We start from the raw sequence: 24,247 nt of genomic DNA on the forward strand, positions 1-24,247 counted from the left end.
ACACCCCAAATTTTCAGTAACATTCTCCCTTTGGCCTGACTCAGCCTTAAAGAACAAACAACCGTGATTTCAGCCCATTCACCTCAGTGAATGGTGAACCCTGCAGCTCCCCCACCCCCCACTCATTTGAGATGTGAACACTGCTGCCTAACTGGGACTCATAAAGACCAGCCCAGCTTCATGGTGTCATATTGACGCATAGTAACTTTTAATATTTAAAGAGTTACCGAGGAGACAGCACGGCTACTTCTGTAATGTTTTCAGTCAGCATGCATTGCGTAATGTGCATGGCAAATCAGAGCCCAGAATATTGTCTATATTTCTGGCAGAAGGGCTTAGGAAAAGGTGAGACGTGCCATTAAAATGTTTAAAAAGTGGAAAATGTTGCAGTCTTATTATTCCAGGTGTATGGGCCTGCACTGCACCAAATACCCTGTCCATTTTATTTGCTGTTTCCTTTATTGCCGCTTGTACAACATTTCTTAGAAACAAAGGTTTAACTGCCTGATAAAAGGAAAAATCTGCCATAGTCTGAACTCTACCATCACTACTACTCCTCCATGTCTCCATGAGCAGAACACTGCATGGTACAACATTTGTATCTGCATCTGAACTGTGATCCACAAACACGGTCCATGGAGATCCGCAGATTTTCAGGCCCCTGCCCATGATAGTATTCAGAGCACCAGCCCAGTAGGGCAGCAGCTACAGTTAAGAACTGGTTGGGCCCATGGCCCATAGTGAGGGATACACATAGTTGGACTCTTCATGCTGATGCTACTTCCCCACTGCCTTGATACCCTCTGTTGACTGCATCATTTCACTCATAGAGGACAAGCTGGGAAAAAGTGAGTTTAAGTTCCCAAAATATGAGAAGGCCACTAATTATTAGACACAAGACCCAGTCTTCCTCCATCAATGTAAGAGAGTCGCACAAGACCAGAGCTGAACCTGGAAAAGAGCACACCTGTGGTGAGTACCCCCTGACAGAGTCATTTTTCTTTCTTAGGTCTTCTCACCCTGCACTCTAGTCCTGGCTGCATCCACACTTGCTTCTTTGAAAAACTGCCATTGTTCTGCTATGCTCTCCATCAGTGTCTCTAACTCTTCAGATCTATTGAAATCGGGCTTCAGGCTTTGGCTGCGCAGCAGTGGGCTCCGTCCCCCAGCCAATGGGCTTCAGGTTTACCAGCCCCATCATCGCCCTGGCCCCTGCTGCTTCCCCCGGGTCTTCACCCATCCACCCCATCACACCAGACCCCCACTGCCTCCTGACCCACTTCCCCATCCAAGGCTTAATTTGTTCCCTCAGGTTACCAGGGCTGAGTAAGTCTGCTGTGAAAAGTGATATTTGTACATCTGTTAATATCACTTTTCACTGCCTCCCAGCCAGCTAACAAGTCTGATGCTGTGAAAAGTGATGTTAGAAGATTAGGGTTGAAGAGACCTCAGGAGGTCATCCAGTCCAGCCCCCTGTAACGATACTGCCCTTGGTGGGACCCAACGGAGAGTGCCAATTCAGGACAAAAAGAAAAGGAGTACTTGTGGCACCTTAGAGACTAACCAATTTATTTGAGCATGAGCTTTCGTGAGCTACAGCTCACTTCATCGGATGCATACCGTGGAAACTGCAGCAGATATTATATACACACAGAGATCATGAAACAATACCAGCAGGAGAGTGAGTTTGTGTGTGTGGTTTTTGGAGGGGGCTGAGGGGGTGAGAGAACCTGGATTTGTGCAGGAAATGGCCCACCTTGATTATCATGCACATTGTGAAGAGAGTTGTCACTTTGGATGGGCTATTACCAGCAGGAGAGTGAGTTTGTGTGGAGGGTGAGAAAACCTGGATTTGTGCTGGAAATGGCCCAACTTGATCACTTTAGATAAGCTATTACCAGCAGGACAGTGGGGTGGGAGGAGGTATTGTTTCATGGTCTCTGTGTGTATATAATGTCTTCTGCAGTTTCCACGTATGCATCCGACGAAGTGAGCTGTAGCTCACGAAAGCTCATGCTCAAATAAATTGGTTAGTCTCTAAGGTGCCACAAGTACTCCTTTTCTTTTTGCGAAGACAGACTAACACGGCTGTTACTCTGAAATAGGTCCTTATGGTGGCCCTTGAATAGATATGTGGCCAGAGCTAGCAATGGGCTTTGTTGCAAGGACAGGTTCCTGGGTTAGTGTTTCTGGTGTGTGGTGTGTGGTTGCTGGTATTTGCTTCAGGTTGGGGGGCTGTCTGTAGGCAAGGACTGGCCTGTCTCCCAAGTACTGTGAGAGTGAGGGATCGTCCTTCAGGATAGGTTGTAGATCCTTGATGATGCGCTGGAGAGGTTTTAGTTGGGGGCTGAAGGTAACGGCTAGTGGCGTTCTGTTACTTTCTTTGTTAGGCCTGTCCTGTAGTAGGTGACTTCTGGGTAGTCTTCTCGCTCTGTCAATCTGTTTCTTCGCTTCAGCAGGTCGGTATTGTAGTTTTAAGAACGCTTGATAGAGATCTTGTAGGTGTTTGTCTCTGTCTGAGGGATTGGAGCAAATGTGGTTGTCTCTTAGAGCTTGGCTGTAGACAATGGATCGTGTGGTGTTATCTGGGTGAAAGCTGGAGGCATGTCGGTAAGTATAGCAGTCAGTAGGTTTCCGGTATAGGGTGGTGTTTATGTGACCATCACTTATTAGCACTGTAGTGTCCAGGAAGTGGCTCTCTTGTGTGGACTGGTCCAGGCTGAGGTTGATGGAAATTGATGAAATCATGGTGGAATTCTCAAGGGCTTCTTTTCCATGGGTCCAGATGATGAAGATGTCATCAGTGTAGCTCAAGTAGAGTAGGGGCGTTAGGGGATGAGAAATGAGGAAGGGTTGTACTACTAAGTCAGCCATAAAAATGTTGGCATACTGTGGGGCCATGCGGGTACCCATAGCAGTGCCGCTGACTTGAAGGTATACATTGTCCCCAAATGTGAAATAGTTATGGGTGAGGACAAAGTCCATCCCACCATCCTGTGAGACTAGGAGTTTGCCCCAGCACCCTGCCCAAATTATTCCCTCAGCACTATCGTGTGCCTCAATATCTGCCTCGCTCCACCCCCGAGGTGGCTGCATTTCCACCTTAAAACCAGAACATCTTCCAAAGAGCGGCCATGTCAGCTGGGCTAACACCCCACCAGCCTCCTGCTCCTTTGCCTCACACCCTGCTCTTGGAGAAAGAGTGTTGGAAATTAACTCGCTACGGGGCCTCACATCTGTCTGTCAACCACAGATGGATTCATTCAATAATGCTCATTAAGGACAACAAAGGCTCAGCTGCTTTGCACCTCAGGCCAGTCATTACATCTGAGCCAGGCAGGTGTGACTCATGGAGTAAGGCATTCTCCTCTTCCTCGCCTGAGCAGCACCAGAGCTAGCTGGGAGAATCAGCCTCCTGTAAGTATCACTGTGACTGAATGGGCTCTGCAGCTTCATGCAGCCGTCAACCTGGGCTGTCTCCAGTCAGACTCTGGGACAGGAACACAGGGCTCCTTTCCCAGTTACATTGTGTAAGACTCTCCCAGCTACTCCAGTGAGTAGGACCAGCCTGCTCAGTTAGGGCGCAATCCTGTGAGATGCTGAAGTCCTCCAAACCAACTGTGAACAAGGAAAATGGAGGAAATCAGCACCTTCCAGGATAAGGTCCATAGGAACATTTGAACCTCTCAGCACCTGGTCTTCTGCTCCAGCTCCTTGAGACACAAATGCCTAGGCTGGCTGCTGCCCTGTCTGCTTATTTTGGGAGCCGGTTAAATGAAAGTTGACACACTCCTCCCTGATGGCCCCAGCAGTTTTGCTCCTTTCCCCACTGCCCCAGCAGTCTCACAGGGGTGGGGGGCGTCAGCAAGGAAGGCAGTGATCCCACTTGTCTGGTGCTCCCGGGGCTGGATATTCTCTATGGCCTTGTAACAGCCAGGTTCCAGATGGCTCAAACTCCGGTATTGCCAAACAATGTTAGAAACACCAGGCTCTGGCTACTTTTTTCTCCTGAACCAAGCATCTTTTGAGCCCAGCTTGACCTGAGCTGAATGTCTGGCCTCCAGATGAAGTGACTGCAGGGGGAGGACCAGCAGGAATGTGTGTGTCCCACTCTGCCCAGCTGCCCAGGGTTCAGCTCCCTGTCTGCGGCTGGCCCTCAGGCAGGGGATTGAAATCCATTGTAACATAAAGGCCTAGGGAAAGTTTGAGCCCCAGTATTTCCTGTAGGTGTCAGCTCTCTGAGGGTGTTCCCATAACTGAGGTCAATTGGAGCCCAGCCTGTCTGGCATGGAGCATTGCAAGCCATCCTCTTCCTAGCCACCTCGACAGTGGGCAGGCACCGTCCCATGGGAAAGAAACAGGGGCAGGTCGAGCGAGTGGAGGAGTTCAGCCAGCTCAGCCTTGTGGAGAACGTCCTAATGCAGGGTGCTCCCTGAGGTTCCCATGGGATACTGCATGATGTGTGCACCCCAGGCCCATCATTGAGGCCGACCGTCCCTGGGGCGCCACAGAAAGTGCTTACTTAAGCTGGCCAAACACCTCCCATGCTGGGATTGGAGGGACACTGTTCGACTTTCCACGCGGCTTTTCTCTGGGCACACGGGGGGGGCTGCTGCTGGCCCTGGAGCGAAGTTGGCATGAAGGAGGCTTTTCATCCTGACTGCAGGCGATGAAAGGTTGCAGACTGGCTCCCTCAGGTGGGGCAGGTCTTCCTGAGCTCTGCCACCTTGTCACCCCGAAAGATCAGCAGTTGGTGCTGCCACCCAACTTCCCAGAGAGGTTCTTGCTCTTACCCAGGGCTGCACCCATCCTGCACTGCTCCAGGCTCACCGAGGGACTGATGCTGCCAACAGCGCTTTATCTGCTTGTGCAGCTCCATGCCCATGAAGGGCTTTCTCAGCCACCTGGAAGGTGGTGGACACGGGCCTGCTAGCTCCCACAGCTGGCCGGGAATGCTGCCAGGCCCACGTTATAGGTCTTGGGTGTGGGTCTTGCAGGCCTGTTAAGCAGTGTGGGCCAGGGGCGCTTCTGCTGCACGCACTGCCACGCCCTGGGGCTGCCACTGGCCATGCTGCCAGTTGGCCACCTCCTCCCTGCTGGGCACCCACTGCTGTGCGGTCCCTGGCCTTCCCGCAGGCGGGCACAGGGACCCTGCCTCCCTGTTGGGCCACTCCCTGGCAGGGGCCGCTCCCAGCAGTGCTTATAAGGCAGGAACACGCAGGGCGACCTGGGGGCCTGGCTGCCCAAGGGGCACAGGGAAATGGGGTCTGGAATGGAGCCAGCCATGGGCAGGGGACTCCGCTTGCATTCTGGGCCTGGCCTCCCTGGTGATAGAAGAACCCTTGGAGCCTTTCTGCAGCTGCTCTGTGAGGTAATGTCACCTCTTGAGGGCTCTGCTCTTGGCTGCTCAGTGCTGGTGGCCAGAGCACTGTGCTAGGTCTGCATGCTGCGTGGGGTTCTGGCCATGCCCCTGTGCCCCGTGTCCAGACCAGGCTGCCCTTGGCAGCCCCGGGGAGGGCAGGGTGCAGCGCACTCTGGGCCTGAGCCGCACAGAGGAGCCTCCCATCCCAGGGGAACCAGTTGCTTCCTGCCCATCCCAGCCCAGCATCACAGCGCTGACCTCGCTAGCCAGCAGCGAGCGCTAACCCCACCAGCACAGGACGTGTGCCAGGGCTGGAGGCTGCCACAGGCTGAGATACCTCAGGGCAGGGCTGCTGTCCATGACTTCTGGTGGTGAAGCAGGGCCCGCCAAGGGCTTAGATACTTGGGGAGTCTTGGCTTGCCAGAGCAGAGCGCTGCGGGCGAGGTGCTCCAGCTCTGAGAGTGGACAGCTGGATTTCCCTCCAGCTGGGGGAGCAATACTCAATCCTGCCTGCCTCCTCCCCTTCAGCCTTCCTCCTGCAGCAGGCTCTGGTGCCTCTCCTAGCTGGGCCCCCAGCAGAGTCCTACCCCACCTGCTCCAGCACAGAGCTCTGGCTAAGCTGCGTTAATTTAGGTGATGTTTCTTGTGTCCATGAAGCACCCACAGTGCACAAGGCACAGGCCGTGCTGGAAGACTCGGACTTGCCCTGAGGAGCTGATGTGCACACGCTGATCCCAATGCTAGTGTAGTAATGGCTCTGACTGTCCACTGTTTGGAGCAGGGACTGGCTTTTATTACGTATGTGTACAGCACCTCGCACAATGGGGCCTCGACTGGGGGTGCCAGGTCCTGTCGCAGTTCACATAATAAATACATTTTCAACCCCAGGTGCTATGCTAATACAAATCCTAGTCTGATAGGCACACGCCTAACCCAAGGCACTGGGTTCTTAGTCGAACCCATGTTCCTCTTCTTTCGCCATTCTTTGTTTGCTCTTTGTTACCCGCACCCATCATGGTGCATCTAGACTGAGGCCCTGAGATGGCAATCAGAGCCATGTAGGAAGATCCTGGGCCCAACAGGAGTTGTGCTGGACTTTATCCAGTAGCTACTACTGGTGTTGATCTGTAGTTCAGAAGAGCAAGGAATGGATCATGCTGCTGTAGGTTTTTATTGGCTGTCTGTACAGCTCTTTCAGCCTCTCCATCACTAGTGGGTGATGGAGCATCCCTACACCTAGCTTCCCTACACCTCTGACTTATGGGTCACTTGCTGTGTGAAAAGGGTCAAAGGCTTGCTGTGTGAAAGGGGTCACCAGTACAAAAGTTTGAAAACCACTGTTGGGGACACTGGGGCATGGCCACTAGGTAACTCGAGGGGATGGAAGACCACGAGTGTCGATGAAGCCCCCTCGCACTAGGCCCAGGTGTCCTTGGCCCCCCCTCCTGCCTGGAGGCACTCGCAGCAGCTCTGCGTACTAGGCCCAAGTGTCCTTGGCCCCCCCGCCTGGAGGCACACACAGCAGTTATGCTGAGGATCTGCAACAATATGTTGCGGAGTCAGACTGCCTGAAACTAAGCAAGGCCACACAGGGCAGATGTGGAAGAACAATGCTGAATAAAGCAGCTTTATGTATAGTTTAACAAATGATACAGAGAACCAGGGAACTAGCTGGGAACTGGATTGGCTGGCTATATGGAAACTTGGGGCAGCTTGCTATTGGATAAGTATGCTGGGAAAAAGGATGTATAAAAGCCTGTGTAACTTCCTGCTCTGTGTGCAGGATTTGAGATTCTATTCTCCCTATACCTTTTTGCAGCTGCAAATAAACTTTTCTGCTTCTCCACCCTGTTGTGATAATTGGGTGTAGCACACCGGGTAACGAACCAACTCAAGCTGTTATTTAGCCTCTTGGCACTGGGTGCCGGTAACACCACTGAGCTAGATGGGCCATTGGTCAGACCTAATAAGGCCATTCTTATGTAATATGATCAAATCATATTTTGTTCACAATGACTTAAATTCTGCTGCAGTGAATTGTGGTCTGTTGTCCATCACTACTTATTCTGGAATACAGAAGTGAGCAAAAGGCGGGGGGGTGTGTGTGTGGCACGGGGCAGGCCGGGGTCTCCCAGCTCCCCCGGGGGAGGGGGCCCACGGGCCGGGCCGGGGTCTCCCAGCTCCCCCGGGGGAGGGGGCCCACGGGCCGGGCCGGGGTCTCCCAGCTCCCCCGGGGGAGGGGGCCCACGGGCCGGGCCGGGGTCTCCCAGCTCCCCCGGGGGAGGGGGCCCACGGGCCGGGCCGGGGTCTCCCAGCTCCCCCGGGGGAGGGGGCCCACGGGCCGGGCCGGGGTCTCCCAGCTCCCCCGGGGGAGGGGGCCCACGGGCCGGGCCGGGGTCTCCCAGCTCCCCCGGGGGAGGGGGCCCACGGGCCGGGCCGGGGTCTCCCAGCTCCAGGGGGGGAGGGGGCCCACGGGCCGGGCCGGGGTCTCCCAGCTCCAGGGGGGGAGGGGGCCCACGGGCCGGGCCGGGGTCTCCCAGCTCCAGGGGGGGAGGGGGCCCACGGGCCGGGCCGGGGTCTCCCAGCTCCAGGGGGGGAGGGGGCCCACGGGCCGGGCCGGGGTCTCCCAGCTCCAGGGGGGGAGGGGGCCCACGGGCCGGGCCGGGGTCTCCCAGCTCCAGGGGGGGAGGGGGCCCACGGGCCGGGCCGGGGTCTCCCAGCTCCAGGGGGGGAGGGGGCCCACGGGCCGGGCCGGGGTCTCCCAGCTCCAGGGGGGGAGGGGGCCCACGGGCCGGGCCGGGGTCTCCCAGCTCCAGGGGGGGAGGGGGCCCACGGGCCGGGCCGGGGTCTCCCAGCTCCAGGGGGGGAGGGGGCCCACGGGCCGGGCCGGGGTCTCCCAGCTCCCCCGGGGGAGGGGGCCCACGGGCCGGGCCGGGGTCTCCCAGCTCCCCCGGGGGAGGGGGCCCACGGGCCGGGCCGGGGTCTCCCAGCTCCCCCGGGGGAGGGGCCCACGGGCCGGGCCGGGGTCTCCCAGCTCCCCCGGGGGAGGGGCCCACGGGCCGGGCCGGGGTCTCCCAGCTCCCCCGGGGGAGGGGCCCACGGGCCGGGCCGGGGTCTCCCAGCTCCCCCGGGGGAGGGGCCCACGGGCCGGGCCGGGGTCTCCCAGCTCCCCCGGGGGAGGGGCCCACGGGCCGGGCCGGGGTCTCCCAGCTCCCCCGGGGGAGGGGCCCACGGGCCGGGCCGGGGTCTCCCAGCTCCCCCGGGGGAGGGGCCCACGGGCCGGGCCGGGGTCTCCCAGCTCCCCCGGGGGAGGGGCCCACGGGCCGGGCCGGGGTCTCCCAGCTCCCCCGGGGGAGGGGCCCACGGGCCGGGCCGGGGTCTCCCAGCTCCCCCGGGGGAGGGGCCCACGGGCCGGGCCGGGGTCTCCCAGCTCCCCCGGGGGAGGGGCCCACGGGCCGGGCCGGGGTCTCCCAGCTCCCGGGGGGGGGCCCACGGGCCGGGCCGGGGTCTCCCAGCTCCCGGGGGGGGGCCCACGGGCCGGGCCGGGGTCTCCCAGCTCCAGGGGTGGGGCCCACGGGCCGGGCCGGGGTCTCCCAGCTCCCCCGGGGGAGGGGCCCACGGGCCGGGCCGGGGTCTCCCAGCTCCCCCGGGGTGGGGCCCACGGGCCGGGCCGGGGTCTCCCAGCTCCCCCGGGGGAGGGGCCCACGGGCCGGGCCGGGGTCTCCCAGCTCCCCCGGGGTGGGGCCCACGGGCCGGGCCGGGGTCTCCCAGCTCCCCCGGGGGGGGGCCCACGGGCCGGGCCGGGGTCTCCCAGCTCCAGGGGGGGGGCCCACGGGCCGGGCCGGGGTCTCCCAGCTCCCCCGGGGGGGGGGCCCACGGGCCGGGCCGGGGTCTCCCAGCTCCCGGGGGGGCCACGGGGGGCAGCATGCCCAGGGCTCCCCCCCTACGCTCTGGGAGCGGGGCCGAGCCCAGCCCACGGGCACCGGGGCTCCAGGAGCGGCTGAGCCCGCCCGGCCCGGTTCTCTCCGCGCCCCGCCCTGGGGGCCCGCGGCTGCGGAGGCTCCGGCGAGGCGCCCAAGCGGCCCGCCTCTATGGTCACAGCGCGAGATAGAGAAAGCCCATTGGCATCCCAGCCCCTCCTCGCGCTCTCTCCCTCTCCTCAGCATAGGAGGACCGGAAGGAGCGGTTGATATCCCAGAGCTCCGCGCGGCTTCGCTCCTTCTTCTTCCGGTGTGGCCTCGTTCGAGTTGGGGCAGGTGGGGCCGGGCGGGAGAATCTGCGTCCATCCTCTGCGGGGAGGCGCCGGGGGGCCTTTCGGTGGGAGGGTCGAGGTGTGGGGAGCCGGGGGCGCTTGTTGGGGCCGGGGAAAATGGGAGGCGGCCCGGGAGATGGTGTGGGGAAGCTGGAGGGGGGACAGCTCCGGGAGGGGGGGGACAGCTCCGGGAGGGGGGGGGGCCGGAGACTGGCTGAGGGGGGGGACAGCTCCGGGAGGGGGGGGCCGGAGACTGGCTGAGGGGGGGGACAGCTCCGGGAGGGGGGGGCCGGAGACTGGCTGAGGGGGGGGACAGCTCCGGGAGGGGGGGGGGCCGGAGACTGGCTGAGGGGGGGGACAGCTCCGGGAGGGGGGGGGCCGGAGACTGGCTGAGGGGGGGGACAGCTCCGGGAGGGGGGGGGGGCCGGAGACTGGCTGGGGGGGGACAGCTCCGGGAGGGGGGGGGGGCCGGAGACTGGCTGGGGGGGGAAAGCTCCGGGAGGGGGGGGCCGGAGACTGGCTGGGGGGGGACAGCTCCGGGAGGGGGGGGGCCGGAGACTGGCTGGGGGGGGAAAGCTCCGGGAAGGGGGGGGCCGGAGACTGGCTGGGGGGGACAGCTCCGGGAAGGGGGGGGCCGGAGACTGGCTGGGGGGGGACAGCTCCGGGAGGGGGGGGGGCGGAGACTGGCTTGGGGGGGGACAGCTCCGGGAGGGGGGGGCCGGAGACTGGCTGGGGGGGCCGGAGACTGGCTGGGGGGGGAAGCTGGAGGAGGGGGGGCGGAGACTGGCTGGGGGGGGAAGCTGGAGGAGGGGGGGCTGGAGACTGGCTGGGGGGGTGCTGGAGAAGGGGGGGGCTGGAGACTGGCTGGGGGGGGAAGCTGGAGGAGGGGGGGCAGAGACTGGCTGGGGGGGGAAGCTGGAGGAGGGGGGGGCAGAGACTGGCTGGGGGGGGGAAGCTGGAGGGGGGGGCAGAGACTGGCTGGGGGGGGAAGCTGGAGGAGGGGGGGGCAGAGACTGGCTGGGGGGGGGAAGCTGGAGGGGGGAGGCCGGAGACTGGCTGGGGGGTGGGGGAAGCTGGAGGAGGGGGGTGGCCGGAGACTGGCTGGGGGGTGGGGGAAGCTGGAGGAGGGGGGTGGCCGGAGACTGGCTGGGGGGTGGGGGAAGCTGGAGGAGGGGGGTGGCCGGAGACTGGCTGGGGGGGGCATGCTGTGCACGGCCCAGGGCTGACCCGCTGACCCTCTCCCCACAGACATGGCGATCCGCTACCCCATGGCTGTCGGCCTCAGTAAGGGCCACAAGGTGACAAAGAACGTGTCGAAGCCCCGGCAGTGCCGCCGCAGAGGGGTGAGTGAGCGGGGGGCGGGGCAGCCCGGAGCCGTTGGCCTGACCTAGCACGGCTGGGGGCGGTGTGTGTCTGCGCCCAGGGCTTGCCGCATGTCTGGCTCCTAGAGCTGAGCTGGGCAGTACTGAACCCACTGGAGGTAGCTGGCTTGTGCCCGCCTCTGGGCCAGGTTTGTGGGGGTGCCATGGCTTGCTGAGGCCATGGCCAGTGCCTGGGAAGTGCAGGCTGGCTGTAGACTTTCTGCAGGCTAACGTTAGGTGGGGGCTGTGCCAGGGCTAAGAAGCCAGACCGTGACCGTGGCTTGCAGCTGTTGAGACAGTCAGGAAGTTACCATTTGCCCTGAGTAATCACTGCACAGACACATACAGGTTTAATACACAGAGGCCTTAATGCATGCGAGGCGTGACTCAGTGGGCAATGGAGAGCTCTGCTGGCTAAGTCCTGGTCAGTTCTGCTGATCATTGTCCTTGTGGCAGAGCCCCATTGGTGCTGGATGGCTTTAGAATGGGTTGGTTTCTGTAAATTGGGGTACAGATAAAGATCTGAAATGTATGGTGTGGAATGAGTATTTAAACAAGTGAATGCACATTCTTTGCCATTACAGTAAGTCTTCACTTAAAGTCGTCCCGATTTCATTGCTGATCAATCAGGGAACATGCTCGTTTAAAATTGTGCAATGCTCCCTTATAATGTTGTTTGGCAGCCACCAGCTTTGTCCACTGCTTTCAGTTTTGCAGCAAGCTGGTGGGGGCTTGGAACCAGGGTGAAGCGGCAGCCCCCCATCAGCTCCCTGTTCCCCTAAATACCCTGTCCCTCCCCCCACTGCCATGTGCTGCTCCTGCCCTCTGCCTTGCAGCTGCTTCCCAAGCCTCCTGCTTGCTGTGTGTGTGGGGGTGCTGTCTGGGTGTCCCCCTGCTCCTGCACCCCCTGCTTACCCCATCTTCCATAGAGCGGGGCGGGGGACATGACAGGGGTCAGGTTGGAGGGAGCTTCCTGACAGCAGCTGCGATCTCAGCTTGCTGATCTACTTAACAAGGCAGTGTACTTAAGAGTGGGGTCAGCGTACTTAAAGGGGAAATGCACATCACACACACACAGTGTGTTTCTCTGTCCACACACACACTGTGTGTCTCTGTCTGCCATGCTGTCTCCCCTTCCCTCCATTTGTGCTGCCTTGTAGAGTGAGGCTACGTTAACAACACTGTGTTAATCCTTGAGGGCTCAGCCGAGTGGTAGTTCATCATTTAGCAGTAAGGCATTCCCTGGGAAATATCCCCCCCTCTGACTTCACCACCTCAACCAAGCTTCACAATCATCATTGCTGTGTACAGTATTAAATTGTTTGTTTAAAACTTATACTGTGTGTGTGTGTATATATATATATATATATATATGTCTCTTGTCTGCTGAAAAAAATTTCCTTGGAACCTAACCTCCCCCCCCAATTTACATTAATTTTGATGCGGAAATTGGATTCGCTTTACATCGTTTTGCTTAAAGTCACATTTTTCAGGAACGTAACTACAACGTTAAGTGATGAGTTACTGAACATCCTGGGTTATTTGTCTAGTGTCTAAGGTGTGCTAAGCACATGACAAAACAAATAGAGGCAAGGTGACTGCCCTGAAGAGTGAACTCTTTCCCATAAAACAGCAGATGGGAGGAGCGAGTAGTGAGATAAGATGTAATATAGAATTGTAGGACTGGAAGGGACCTCAAGAGGTCTTCTGGTCCAGTCTCCTGCACTTATTACAGGACTAAGTATTATCTGGACTATCCCTGAGAGGTGTTTGTCTAACCTGCTCTTAAAAATCTCTATTAATGGAGATTCCACAGCCTCCCTGGACAATTTATTCCATTGTTTAACCACCCTGACAGGAAGTTTTTTCTAATGTCCAGCCTAAACAGCCCTTGCTGCAATTTAAGCCCATTGCATATATTTATTTGTGTTGATGATGTACATGTGTAGATTGTAACTTTTTCCTTATTTGAGGAAGCGTGACATGTAAGAGGCATAGACTTGACTTGACAGTGGTGAGAGACATAGCAGTAGTGCTGTGGTGGTGGTATGTTCCAGAGTGTCAATGCACTGAAAGTTGTGCACGTGCTCAAGCTTCTCCTGGTGGTGCTGCTGCTGAGTGGAGGGGGGCTACTAGATGGTCACTGATTGCTGGTGGGATTGTTAAGACTTTAGTACCAGTCTGTCATAGGCATGAATTGCAGCATGTACTTTCACACTAGGATAATGGGCCCAAATAGCATTTGATTGGTTAATTTCAGTTCTTGACATTTTGAAATTCTTGTGTTTGCCAATGTTCTTAAACCTATGTCCCTTGAAGAAAGCTGCTTCAGATTGCTTTTGGTCCTCATGGTTGATCTGGCTGCTGTGGAATAGTGTTATCGGTGGTAGTGTTGGATCTGTGCTGTAAGGTGTTACCTGACCCTGCACAGGATTGTGCATGTAGGGGAGAATATTTGCCTATTGGTGTTAAGATGTTTAATTGCTAATTGGCCAAACAGTGAGGCCCAACGCTCAACTCACTGGCATTTCCTTGCCTGCAAGTCGGGAATGAGATGCTTTGTCAGAGTTGGAGGGCTGGGGGTTCAGGACTGGAATAGAGGGAGCTGCTTCAAACCCTGACGATGCAGCAGCTGTGAGGCTGAAGAGTTGCCCTGTTCCTGCCTCTGCTGAAATTGCTCTCTCTGCCCATGAAAAATGTGGTTGTGGTGTGGTAAGCAGCAAGGCTGTCTGTGTGAAATGGACACCGTCAAGGGGAGAATGACTGTGGCAGGCAGCTGGGCTGGGGTTACTGGGGGGCATGAATGACAGCTGGCTGAGTTCAGGGCTAAACTGAGAGATTAATAAGACTAGGACTTTTCCGTTTGGAAAAGAGAGGACTAAGGAGGGGGCTATGATAGAGGTCTATAAAATCATGACTGGTGTGGAGAAAGTAAATAAGGACGTGTTGTTCAAAAAAAAAAAAAAAAACTAGATAAGTTCATGGAGGATACATCCATCAATGGCTATTAGCCAGGATGGTGTCCCTAGCCTCTGTCTGCCAGAAACTTCCCTCTGAAGCACCTGGCATTGGCCACTATCAGAAAACTGGATACCGGGCTAGATGGACCTTTGGTCTGACCCAGTATGGCCGTTCGTATGTTCTATCCTACTAATACCTCTGAGCCTTCACCAGATGCTGGCCACTGGCCTTTATCTATAGAGATGGAAGATACTGGATTTATGACAAGGTGTCAATTTTTTGAGGCTGGGAGAGGCCTCATTTGCAGGTCAATGTGCTATTAACCTGGGAGAGCCTGTTTCACAAGGGACTAGCTCTGCTTTGCCTCCTTCCAGTTGGGGCTTGTAGTATACACACTGTGGCTGTGGGGAGCCTGCTTAAGGAGATACAAGTACAGTGCTGCACATTCTAGAAAGATGAGTGGTGGCTCTTCTGACTGCTGCCCCTCTGTGCTGTGGAGGTGAGTGGGTCTGGATAGCTGAGGGAAAGCAGGACATACTCATGGGAAATGGAATTTCCCAGTGAATGCATTTGTACATGCCAGGTAATGTGCGAATCTACCCTGGTGGAACTTTTCCTCCTAACCCTAAATAGTTATATATGAGGGTTTATATCCTTTCCAAAATCCTTGGGTTTTTTAGTATTTAATAGAACTCTGGATATTCTTGTTATCCATATGTTGAATCCTAAACTCTTGGCTTGAGTTAGCCTATGGAACTCACTGCCATGAGATATTTGTGTGGGATTTGGGTGTATTGTACAGTATTCAGAGTAACAGCTGTGTTAGTCTGTATTCACAAAAAAAGAAAAGGAGGACTTGTGGCACCTTAGAGACTAACCAATTTATCTGAGCATAAGCTTTCGTGAGCTACAGCTCACTTCATCGGATGACAGTATGCATCCAATGAAGTGAGCTGTAGCTCACAAAAGCTTATGCTCAAATAAATTGGTTAGTCTCTAAGGTGCCACAAGTCCTCCTTTTCTTTTATTGTACAGTAGAACCTCAAAGATACAAACACCAAAGTTACAGAGTGACCAGTCAATTGGACGCCATGGGGAAGTAAGCTATCAGGCCAAACCAACCAGCAAATGCTGTACTGTGCCTGTATTGCATCTTAAAGGTAGGCACATCTGGGCTGTCTGACCTGACCCCCAACCCTTACTCACCATGGCGAGGGGAAGTCACTTATAGGTAGGAATTGGTGAAAACTATTTTCCCCTCTCCCTGCCCCCTGGCTGGAAGGGGGACAAGTTTGCAAGCTCAGAGCCTGGGGAAAGAAACTTCCCAAACTGCTACTGAACCCTGGCCTGGATTGTAAACTGCTGGAGCTGGAGCCTGAGCTCCTGCCTGTACGCTGTGCTCTGGAGTAGCAGCTCAGTTTTAAAGGACTGTAGCCTGTGCCCACTGACACCCGTCACCCTTGCAGCCAAGGACCTAGAACCACCTGTCTACCCCCAGTCCCACTTGCCAGGCAACCACTGCAGAGTGAAGCCACTGCTCTGAGTAGTCCACACTGAGAAGCATCCCTTAACAGCTTGTTCAGAGTTATGAACAACCTCCATTCCTGAAGTGTCCGTAACTCTGAGGTTCTATTGGATCCATTTTGAATTTGCCTCCTTTCATTTTCATTGAATGTCCCCTTTAAATATAGTGTGCAGCACCACAGCCTGAAATTACAAGATGATTCTCCAAACCACTTAAAACATCTCAAACATTCAGAGAATTAGAGTTCAGCCCTGTAGAGCTTCTGCACACAGGACATGAGGTGCTGTGGCATCTTTAGCTGCCTCACCCCCATCCATTCTCAAAGTAATGCAGATTGGTAAAAATCCAACTATACATATACAATGATGGGATCTAATTTAGCTGTTACCATTCAAGAAAGATCTCAGTTATTGTGAAGAGTTCTTCGAAAACATCTTTTCAATGTGCAGCAGCAGTCAAAAAAGGTAACAATGTTAGGAACCTTTCGGAAGGAGATAGATAAGACAGAAAATATCATAATGCTGCTATATAAATCATGGTACGCCCACATCTTGAATGCTGGGTGCAGTTCTGGTTACCTCATCTCAAAAAAAAAAAAAAAAGATATGGAACAACTTCTATATGAGAAGAGAGACTGGGAGTTCTCAGCTTGGAAAAGAGATGACTAAGGGGGGAGATGATTGAGATCTATAAAATCATGACTGGGGTGGGGAAAGTGAATAAGGAAGTGTTATTTACTCCTCCGCAAGAACCAAGGGTCACCAAATGAAATTAACAGGCAGCAGGTTTAAAACAAGCAAAAGGAAGTATTCACACAATGCACAGTCAACCTGTGGAACTTGCTGCCAAGGGGATGTTGTGAAGGCTAAAACTATAACAGTTCTACGAAGAGAGGGAAGAGCATCTTTGCGAGCAGGCTGGCTAACCTAGTGAGGAGGGCTTTAAACTAGGTTCACCGGGGGAAGGAGAGCAAAGCCCTGAGGTAAGTGGGGACGTGGGATACTGGGAAGAAGCACAGGCAGGAACGTCGGTGAGGGGAGGGCTCCTGCCTCATACTGAGAATGAGGGGCGATCAGCAGGTTATCTCAAGTGCTTATATACGAATGCACAAAGCCTTAGAAACAAGCAGGGAGAACTGGAGTTCCTGGTGATGTCAAGGAATTATGACGTGATTGGAATAACAGAGACTTGGTGGGATAACTCACATGACTGGAGTACTGTCATGGATGGTTATAAACTGTTCAGGAAGGACAGGCAGGGCAGAAAAAGTGGGGGAGTAGCACTGTATGTAAGGGAGCAGTATGACTGCTCAGAGCTCCGGTACGAAACTGCAGAAAAACCTGAGTGTCTCTGGATTAAGTTTAGAACTGTGAGCAACAAGAGTGATGTAGTGGTGGGAGTCTGCTATAGACCACCAGACCAGGGGGATGAGGTGGATGAGGCTTTCTTCCGGCAACTTGCAGAAGCTACTAGATCGCACGCCCTGGTTCTCATGGGTGACTTTAATCTTCCTGATATCTGCTGGGAGAACAGTACAGCGGTGCACAGACAATCCAGGAAGTTTTTGGAAAGCGTAGGGGACAATTTCCTGGTGCAAGTGCTAGAGGAGCCAACTAGGGGCAGAGCTTTTCTTGACCTGCTGCTCACAAACTGGGAAGAATTAGTAGGGGAAGCAAAAGTGGATGGGAATCTGGGAGGCAGTGACTATGAGTTGGTTGAGTTCAGGATCCTGACACAGGGAAGAAAGGTAAGCAGCAGGATACGGACCCTGGACTTCAGAAAAGCAGATTTTGACTCCCTCAGGGAACGGATGGGTAGGATCCCCTGGGGGACTAACATGAAGGGGAAAGGAGTCCAGGAGAGCTGGCTGTATTTCAAGGAATCCCTGTTGAGGTTACAGGGACAAACCATCCCGATGAGTCAAAAGAATAGTAAATATGGCAGGCGACCAGCTTGGCTTAACGGTGAAATCCTAGGGGATCTTAAATATAAAAAAGAAGCTTACAAGAAGTGGAAGGTTGGACATATGACCAGGGAAGAGTATAAAAATATTGCTCGGGCATGTAGGAATGAAATCAGGAGGGCCAAATTGCACCAGGAACTGCAGCTAGCAAGAGATGTCAAGAGTAACAAGAAGGGTTTCTTCAGGTATGTTGGCAACAAGAAGAAAGCCAAGGAAAGTGTGGGCCCCTTAATGAATGAGGGAGGCAACCTAGTGACAGAGGATGTGGAAAAAGCTAATGTATTCAATGCTTTTTTTGCCTCTGTCTTCAGTAACAAGGTCAGCTCCCAGACTGCTGTGCTGGGCATCACAACATGGGGAACAGATGGCCAGCCCTCTGTGGAGAAAGAGGTGGTTAGGGACTATTTAGAAAAACGGGACGTGCACAAGTCCATGGGGCTGGACAAGTTGCATCCGAGAGTGCTGAAGGAATTGGCGGCTGTGATTGCAGAGCCATTGGCCATTATCTTTGAAAACTCGTGGCGAACGGGGAAAGTCCCAGATGACTGGAAAAAGGCTAATGTAGTGCCAATCTTTAAAAAAGGGAAGAAGGAGGATCCTGGGAACTACAGGCCAGTCAGTCTCACCTCAGTCCCCGGAAAAATCATGGAGCAGGTCCTCAAAGAATCAATCCTGAAGCACTTACATGAGAGGAAAGTGATCAGGAACAGCCAGCATGGATTCACCAAGGGAAGGTCATGCCTGACTAATCTAATCGCCTTCTATGATGAGATTACTGGTTCTGTGGATGAAGGGAAAGCAGTGGATGATGTATTGTTTCTTGACTTTAGCAAAGCTTTTGACGCTGTCTCCCACAGTATTCTTGTCAGCAAGTTAAAGTAGTATGGGCTGGATGAATGCACTATAGGGTGGGTAGAAAGTTGGCTAGATTGTCGGGCTCAACAGGTAGCGATCAATGGCTCCATGTCTAGTTGGCAGCCGGTGTCAAGTGGAGTGCCCCAGGGGTCGGTCCTGGGGCCGGTTTTGTTCAATATCTTCATAAATGATCTGGAGGATGGTGTGGATTGCACTCTCAGCAAATTTACGGATGATACTAAACTGGGAGGAGTGGTAGATACGCTGGAGGGCAGGGATAGGATACAGAAGGACCTAGACAAATTGGAGGATTGGGCCAAAAGAAATCTGATGAGGTTCAATAAGGATAAGTGCGGGGTCCTGCACTTAGGACGGAAGAACCCAATGCACAGCTACAGACTAGGGACCGAATGGCTAGGCAGCAGTTCTGCGGAAAAGGACCTAGGGGTGACAGTGGACGAGAAGCTGGATATGAGTCAGCAGTGTGCCCTTGTTGCCAAGAAGGCCAATGGCATTTTGGGATGTATAAGTAGGGGCATAGCGAGCAGATCGGGGGACGTGATCGTTCCCCTCTATTCGACATTGGTGCGGCCTCATCTGGAGTACTGTGTCCAGTTTTGGGCCCCACACTACAAGAAGGATGTGGATAAACTGGAGAGAGTCCAGCGAAGGGCAACAAAAATGATTAGGGGTCTGGAACACATGACTTATGAGAGGTTTCAGAGTAACAGCCGTGTTAGTCTGTATTCGCAAAAAGAAAAGGAGGACTTGTGGCACCTTAGAGACTAACCAATTTATTTGAGCATGAGCTTTCGTGAGCTACAGCTCACTTCATCGGATGCATACCGTGGAAACTGCAGCAGATATTATATACACACAGAGATCTTCATGTTTCATGATCTGTGTGTGTATATAATATCTGCTGCAGTTTCCACGGTATGCATCCGATGAAGTGAGCTGTAGCTCACGAAAGCTCATGCTCAAATAAATTGGTTAGTCTCTAAGGTGCCACAAGTACTCCTTTTCTTTTTATGACTTATAAGGAGAGGCTGAGGTAACTGGGTTTGTTTAGTCTGCAGAAGAGAAGAATGAGGGGGGATTTGATAGCTGCTTTCAACTACCTGAGATGTGGTTCTAGAGAGGATGGTTCTAGACTATTCTCAGCGGTAGAAGAGGACAGGACAAGGAGTAATGGTCTCAAGTTGCAGTGGGGGAGGTTTAGGTTGGATATTAGGAAAAACTTTTTCACTAGGAGGGTGGTGAAACACTGGAATGCGTTACCTAGGGAGGTGGTAGAATCTCCTTCCTTTAAAAGTTTTTAAGGTCAGGCTTGACAAAGCCCTGGCTGGGATGATTTAATTGGGGATTGGTCCTGCTTTGAGCAGGGGGTTGGACTAGATGACCTCCTGAGGTCCCTTCCAACCCTGATATTCTATGATAACTTCATGGAGGATATAGGCCCATCAATGACTCTTAGCCAGGATGGGCAGGGATGCAGCCCCACACTCGAGGTGTTGCTAGTCTCTGACTGCTAAAAGCTGGGAATGGAGACTGGATGGATCACTTGATGATTACCTGTTCTGTTCATTCCCTCTGAAGCACCTGGCACTGGCCACTGTCAGAAGACAGGCTATTAGGCTAGATGTACCATTGGTCTGACTCAGTGTGGCCCCTCTTATGTTCTTTATCATCCTTCTTTAGCAGCCACCTCTGTCCTGCTTCTCTTAGCCAAGCCTACAGCCCCGGGGAAGGAGCATACACAATTTGCACTTAAATCCAGAGTTTTGTTAATCTGGGTTAACCTATGCTTTATTTTTTGTGTTCTTGTCACACCTACAATGCATGAGGCGCTGTCCATGCAGGAGGACTGCCTATTTACGCAGACTTACAGTACATTCTTCTCAAACCTTGCTTCTTAAACTTGCCTTGTTCCTGCATCTGGCCCTGGTCTAGTTTGCCAGATGTATCTGAAATGTCATCTTGCTGCTGTTGTAACAAATGGGAAATGACCAATTTCCCAAGGAGATCCTGTTTTCCTTCAGAAGCTGGAGTATCCTAGCTGGAATGTGCAGTACCTGTGGAGGGAGGACTAGCCAGCTGGTTCTGTATGTGCAGATGACTGAAGTACAAGTGGCAGTTTGTTGAGTTGGTAAAGTTCAGGTGTTTGCCATCTCAGGTAAGAGTGCATAGTGCAGAGCCCTGGGGCCTACAAGTGACATGGAAATTAGAGAGTAAAGCCTGTGCAGTCTCCTGCTGGGGTCTACCTAGGGCTCCCAGTAAACAGTTACATCCTTCTTTCCAAACTGAATGCAGGTCGTGCTGGGTGTGTGAAAGATGCTTCAGGTGTCACTCGTACCAGAATCACTGCAGTTCTGGCTCTTCAGCAAATTCCAGTTGCCTGCAACATATAGCCCAACCACTAACTTAGCAAGGCTTTAGGCAAATAACATTTCCCCTCGACTCGTACATGCTGCTCACACTGAACCACTGTTTCCCTGCAGCGCCTGACCAAACACACTAAGTTTGTACGAGACATGATCAGAGAGGTCTGTGGCTTTGCCCCCTATGAGAAACGTGCTATGGAATTGCTGAAAGTTTCCAAGGACAAGCGGGCTCTGAAGTTCATAAAGAAAAGGGTAAGTGAATTTAACATCTTACTTCAGAGGATGTGTCCAGCTTTGCTAGCTCCTCTTCCCTCCCCCCAAGTCAGAGGATCCCACCCTACAGCAGACTTAGCATTGAATAAGGACAGAGCCTTGAGCAATCAGGAGCCTGGTGGAGGCATGGCGTAGGAGAGCAGCAACAGCTATGCCTGTCCTAAGTTTACCTCAGTGATGGAGAGAACTTAGAGGCGCTCCCTTGAAGGGGAGGCCCTGAAGGGTGATCCGGAACTTGCTTTGCAAAGCTCATGCAAGGGTGATGGGAGACTGAGCTGGATTCATCCAGCTAACCCAGTGACTTGGACCAGAAGGAAGTAAAGCTCAAAACTGCTCTGAGCATGCAACAGAGCTACTGGGATTTGGGCAGGGAGAGGAGCTGGCTGGGGTTGTTCCATCAAACTGAAGGAGCCCCTGTTCTTCAAGCTTATGTTTGTGCTCCACCGTACAGGCCTTCAACTGTGAACATGTATCTCCTTTGTCTCCCAAAACAGCCTGGCCAAAGTTAGGCAAAATAAGAAAGGTTTCAGAGTAACAGCCATGTTAGTCTGTATTCGCAAAAAGAAAAGGAGTACTTGTGGCACCTTAGAGACTAACCAATTTATTTGAGCATGAGCTTTCGTGAGCTACAGCTCACTTCATCGGATGCATACTGTGGAAACTGCAGCAGACTTTATATATACACAGAGAATATGGAACAATACCTCCTCCCACCCCACTGTCCTGCTGGTAATAGCTTATCTAAAGTGATCATCAGGTGGGCCATTTCCAGCACAAATCCAGGTTCTCACCCTCCACCCCCCCACACAAATTCACTCTCCTGCTGGTGATAGCCCATCCAAAGTGACAACTCTCTACACAATGTGCATGACAATCAAGTTGGGCCATTTCCTGCACAAATCCAGGTTGATTGTCATGCACATTCAGTTTGGATGAGCTATTACCAGCAGGAGAGTGAGTTTGTGTGTGTATGGGGGTGGAGGGGATGAGAGAGAACCTGGATTTGTGCAGGAAATGGCCCAACTTGATTGTCATGCACATTGTGTAAAGAGTTGTCACTTTGGATGGGCTATCACCAGCAGGAGAGTGAAAACCTGGATTTGTGCTGGAAATGGCCCACCTGATGATCACTTTAGATAAGCTATTACCAGCAGGACAGTGGGGTGGGAGGAGGTATTGTTTCATATTCTCTGTGTGTATATAAAGTCTGCTGCAGTTTCCACGGTATGCATCCGATGAAGTGAGCTGTAGCTCACGAAAGCTTATGCTCAAATAAATTGGTTAGTCTCTAAGGTGCCACAAGTCCTCCTTTTCTTTTTCAGAATAAGAAAGGCACCCTACTACAGCACCAGCATCAAATGCTGCAACTGCTCACTGTGCTGCTTTCTTTCATACACAGGTTGGTACTCACATTCGGGCCAAGCGAAAACGTGAGGAGCTCAGCAATGTTCTGGCAGCTATGAGGAAGGCTGCTGCCAAGAAGGATTAAGCTGCAAAAACTCCTGTAACTCATTAAAGTGTGTTCAGAGAATCCAGCAGTATGATGGTGTTATTAGCAACCTGACAACTGGAGAGTGCTTGCCATGGGGGAGTGGAGGGGAAGGGACAGTGCTGAAATACCTCCAAGAGTAACAAAGGGTTAAACTTGGCTTGTGTCTTGCTTTGGATAGATGTTAATTTTAGATTTGAGAGACAAGGTGTGTGAGGTAACATTTTGTTAGACTAATTTTTTAGATCTAGACCTGAAGAAGAGCTCTGTGAAAGCTTGTCTCTCTTCAAAAGAAGTTGGTCCAATAAAACATTATCTGACACACTTTGTCTCTCTGCTTCGACCAACATAGCTACAACACTGCAAAATTACATTTGTCTGGTATTGAACAACCAGCATGTCATTATCCCAGATAGGTGAGTGGGAGGAAGGGGTAGTGAGGCTGTATGTTCAATGCTTCTCAATTTTGTTGCTTAAGGCATACCCCTGCAAGTGTCTTGTAGGATTTAATAAGCCTGCCCCTTTCGTTAAGGAGTGTCAAACTGACCTTGTGGTGAGGGCTGAATTACTATTTCAAGGGGAATATGGGGATTGGGAGTAAGAGTTGCACTAGCAAGAGTCAAATGTGAGTCTCATCCATCTGCTGTGTAAGTCTCGAAGTTGTAGATGCATATGAGCCACTTAACCAACTCCAGGCTTGGAAAACAGCATAATACAGGAGTGCAGTGGCTTGTCCTCCAAGGCAAGGCACTCCTGCTGAGCCCAAGCTGCCTTTGAGGAGGGCAAGCTGGGACCTATATTCACCAGCCCTTTAATTAAAGAATGATAGCTGGAAGTCTCAGCAGGTTTTGGGGAGAGCTCCTCCAACAGAAAGCAGGAGCTAGGGTTGGCTGCTCTCAAAGAATCACTTCAGCTCTAGAGCACAGGTGGCTAGAGTAAAGGACTCATCTGCACCAACCATTGAAGATGAAGTGAAATACCAGGATCTAGCCCTGTTCCTTTTTACAGAGCTTTCTCTGAGCTGCCATAACCTCTTGACTATGCACATGCCTATTTTAGTGGGGAATACACTGCTACCACTATTCCTAGCTGCAGAGGGAAACTTAGTTTTTAAATCACTTACACATCAGTAAATCCCATCTTCAGTAGATGAGGCAGGACAGACTAGTGCAAAGCAGACCCGCATCTTATTAGAAATATTTTAATCAGGTCATAATTCAAATCCCTTCGTAAACGTAAGTGGGAAATGCCTCACAGTAACCAAGGCAGCAGCAAATTAAGCCATAATTAATTTCAGTGGCTGCGCAGCAGCAATATTCATGCTCCAAGTGTTACCTGTCCCAGGCCATCTCGCTTTTGGGGTGGTGTAGAGCAGCCAGGGACGGACCCTTAGTACAAACGGTTCACATCAGTCATCCTCCAGGGGTATCAAGTTCTGGAAACACTATGTCAAATATTTTGTTGTAGTGCTCAACAAAATGCACTTCTAGTCCCTCTGTAATGAAGTCAGCAAGGTCATAGTAATCCTTCTTGTTCTCTGATGGGAGAATGATACAGGTAACACCAGCTCGCTTGGCCTAGGGAGGAAAGAACACCATTATATGGACTGTGGTAGGAAGTGTATTTAGCAAAGGAAAATTTGTGGAACATGTCTTTGCTGAAAGAAGTAGTTCCCCTTCATTGTGCATAGTCCTGGATTTTACAGATTAAGGCCTGTATCTTAATCTTTGTCACTTACCAAAAATTTTCCTCCACATTAAGAGATGCCAAGGACAATTGAAATGGAAAGTATCTAAGGCTGCCTTGTTTGGTCTTAGCCAGG

The 24,247-nt window shown here is 53.3% G+C and overlaps 2 protein-coding genes across 6 annotated transcripts in view; one reads left to right on the forward strand and one right to left on the reverse strand.

Annotated features, from left to right (window-relative positions):
- Nucleotides 1-9,510: 9,510 nt before the first annotated feature.
- Nucleotides 9,511-22,467, forward strand: RPL36 (ribosomal protein L36). Its single transcript, XM_073324142.1, has 4 exons — nt 9,511-9,618; nt 10,863-10,957; nt 20,781-20,915; nt 22,336-22,467. The coding sequence occupies exons 2-4, from the start codon at nt 10,865-10,867 to the stop codon at nt 22,423-22,425; spliced, it is 318 nt and encodes a 105-aa protein (XP_073180243.1). The 5' UTR covers nt 9,511-9,618; nt 10,863-10,864; the 3' UTR covers nt 22,426-22,467.
- Nucleotides 22,468-23,610: 1,143 nt separating this feature from the next.
- The window catches only part of LONP1 (lon peptidase 1, mitochondrial), a 51,497-nt gene continuing 50,860 nt past the window's right edge, over nt 23,611-24,247 (reverse strand). For all 5 annotated transcript variants that reach the window (XM_073324137.1, XM_073324136.1, XM_073324138.1 and 2 more), the window contains one exon: nt 23,611-24,002. In XM_073324137.1, the coding sequence (XP_073180238.1) occupies nt 23,838-24,002 (165 nt within the window). In that variant the 3' untranslated portion in view covers nt 23,611-23,837. The remainder of the gene's footprint in view (nt 24,003-24,247) is intronic.

This window comes from Lepidochelys kempii, chromosome 25 (genome assembly GCF_965140265.1).
Source record: "Lepidochelys kempii isolate rLepKem1 chromosome 25, rLepKem1.hap2, whole genome shotgun sequence".
NCBI lineage: Eukaryota > Metazoa > Chordata > Testudines > Cheloniidae > Lepidochelys > Lepidochelys kempii.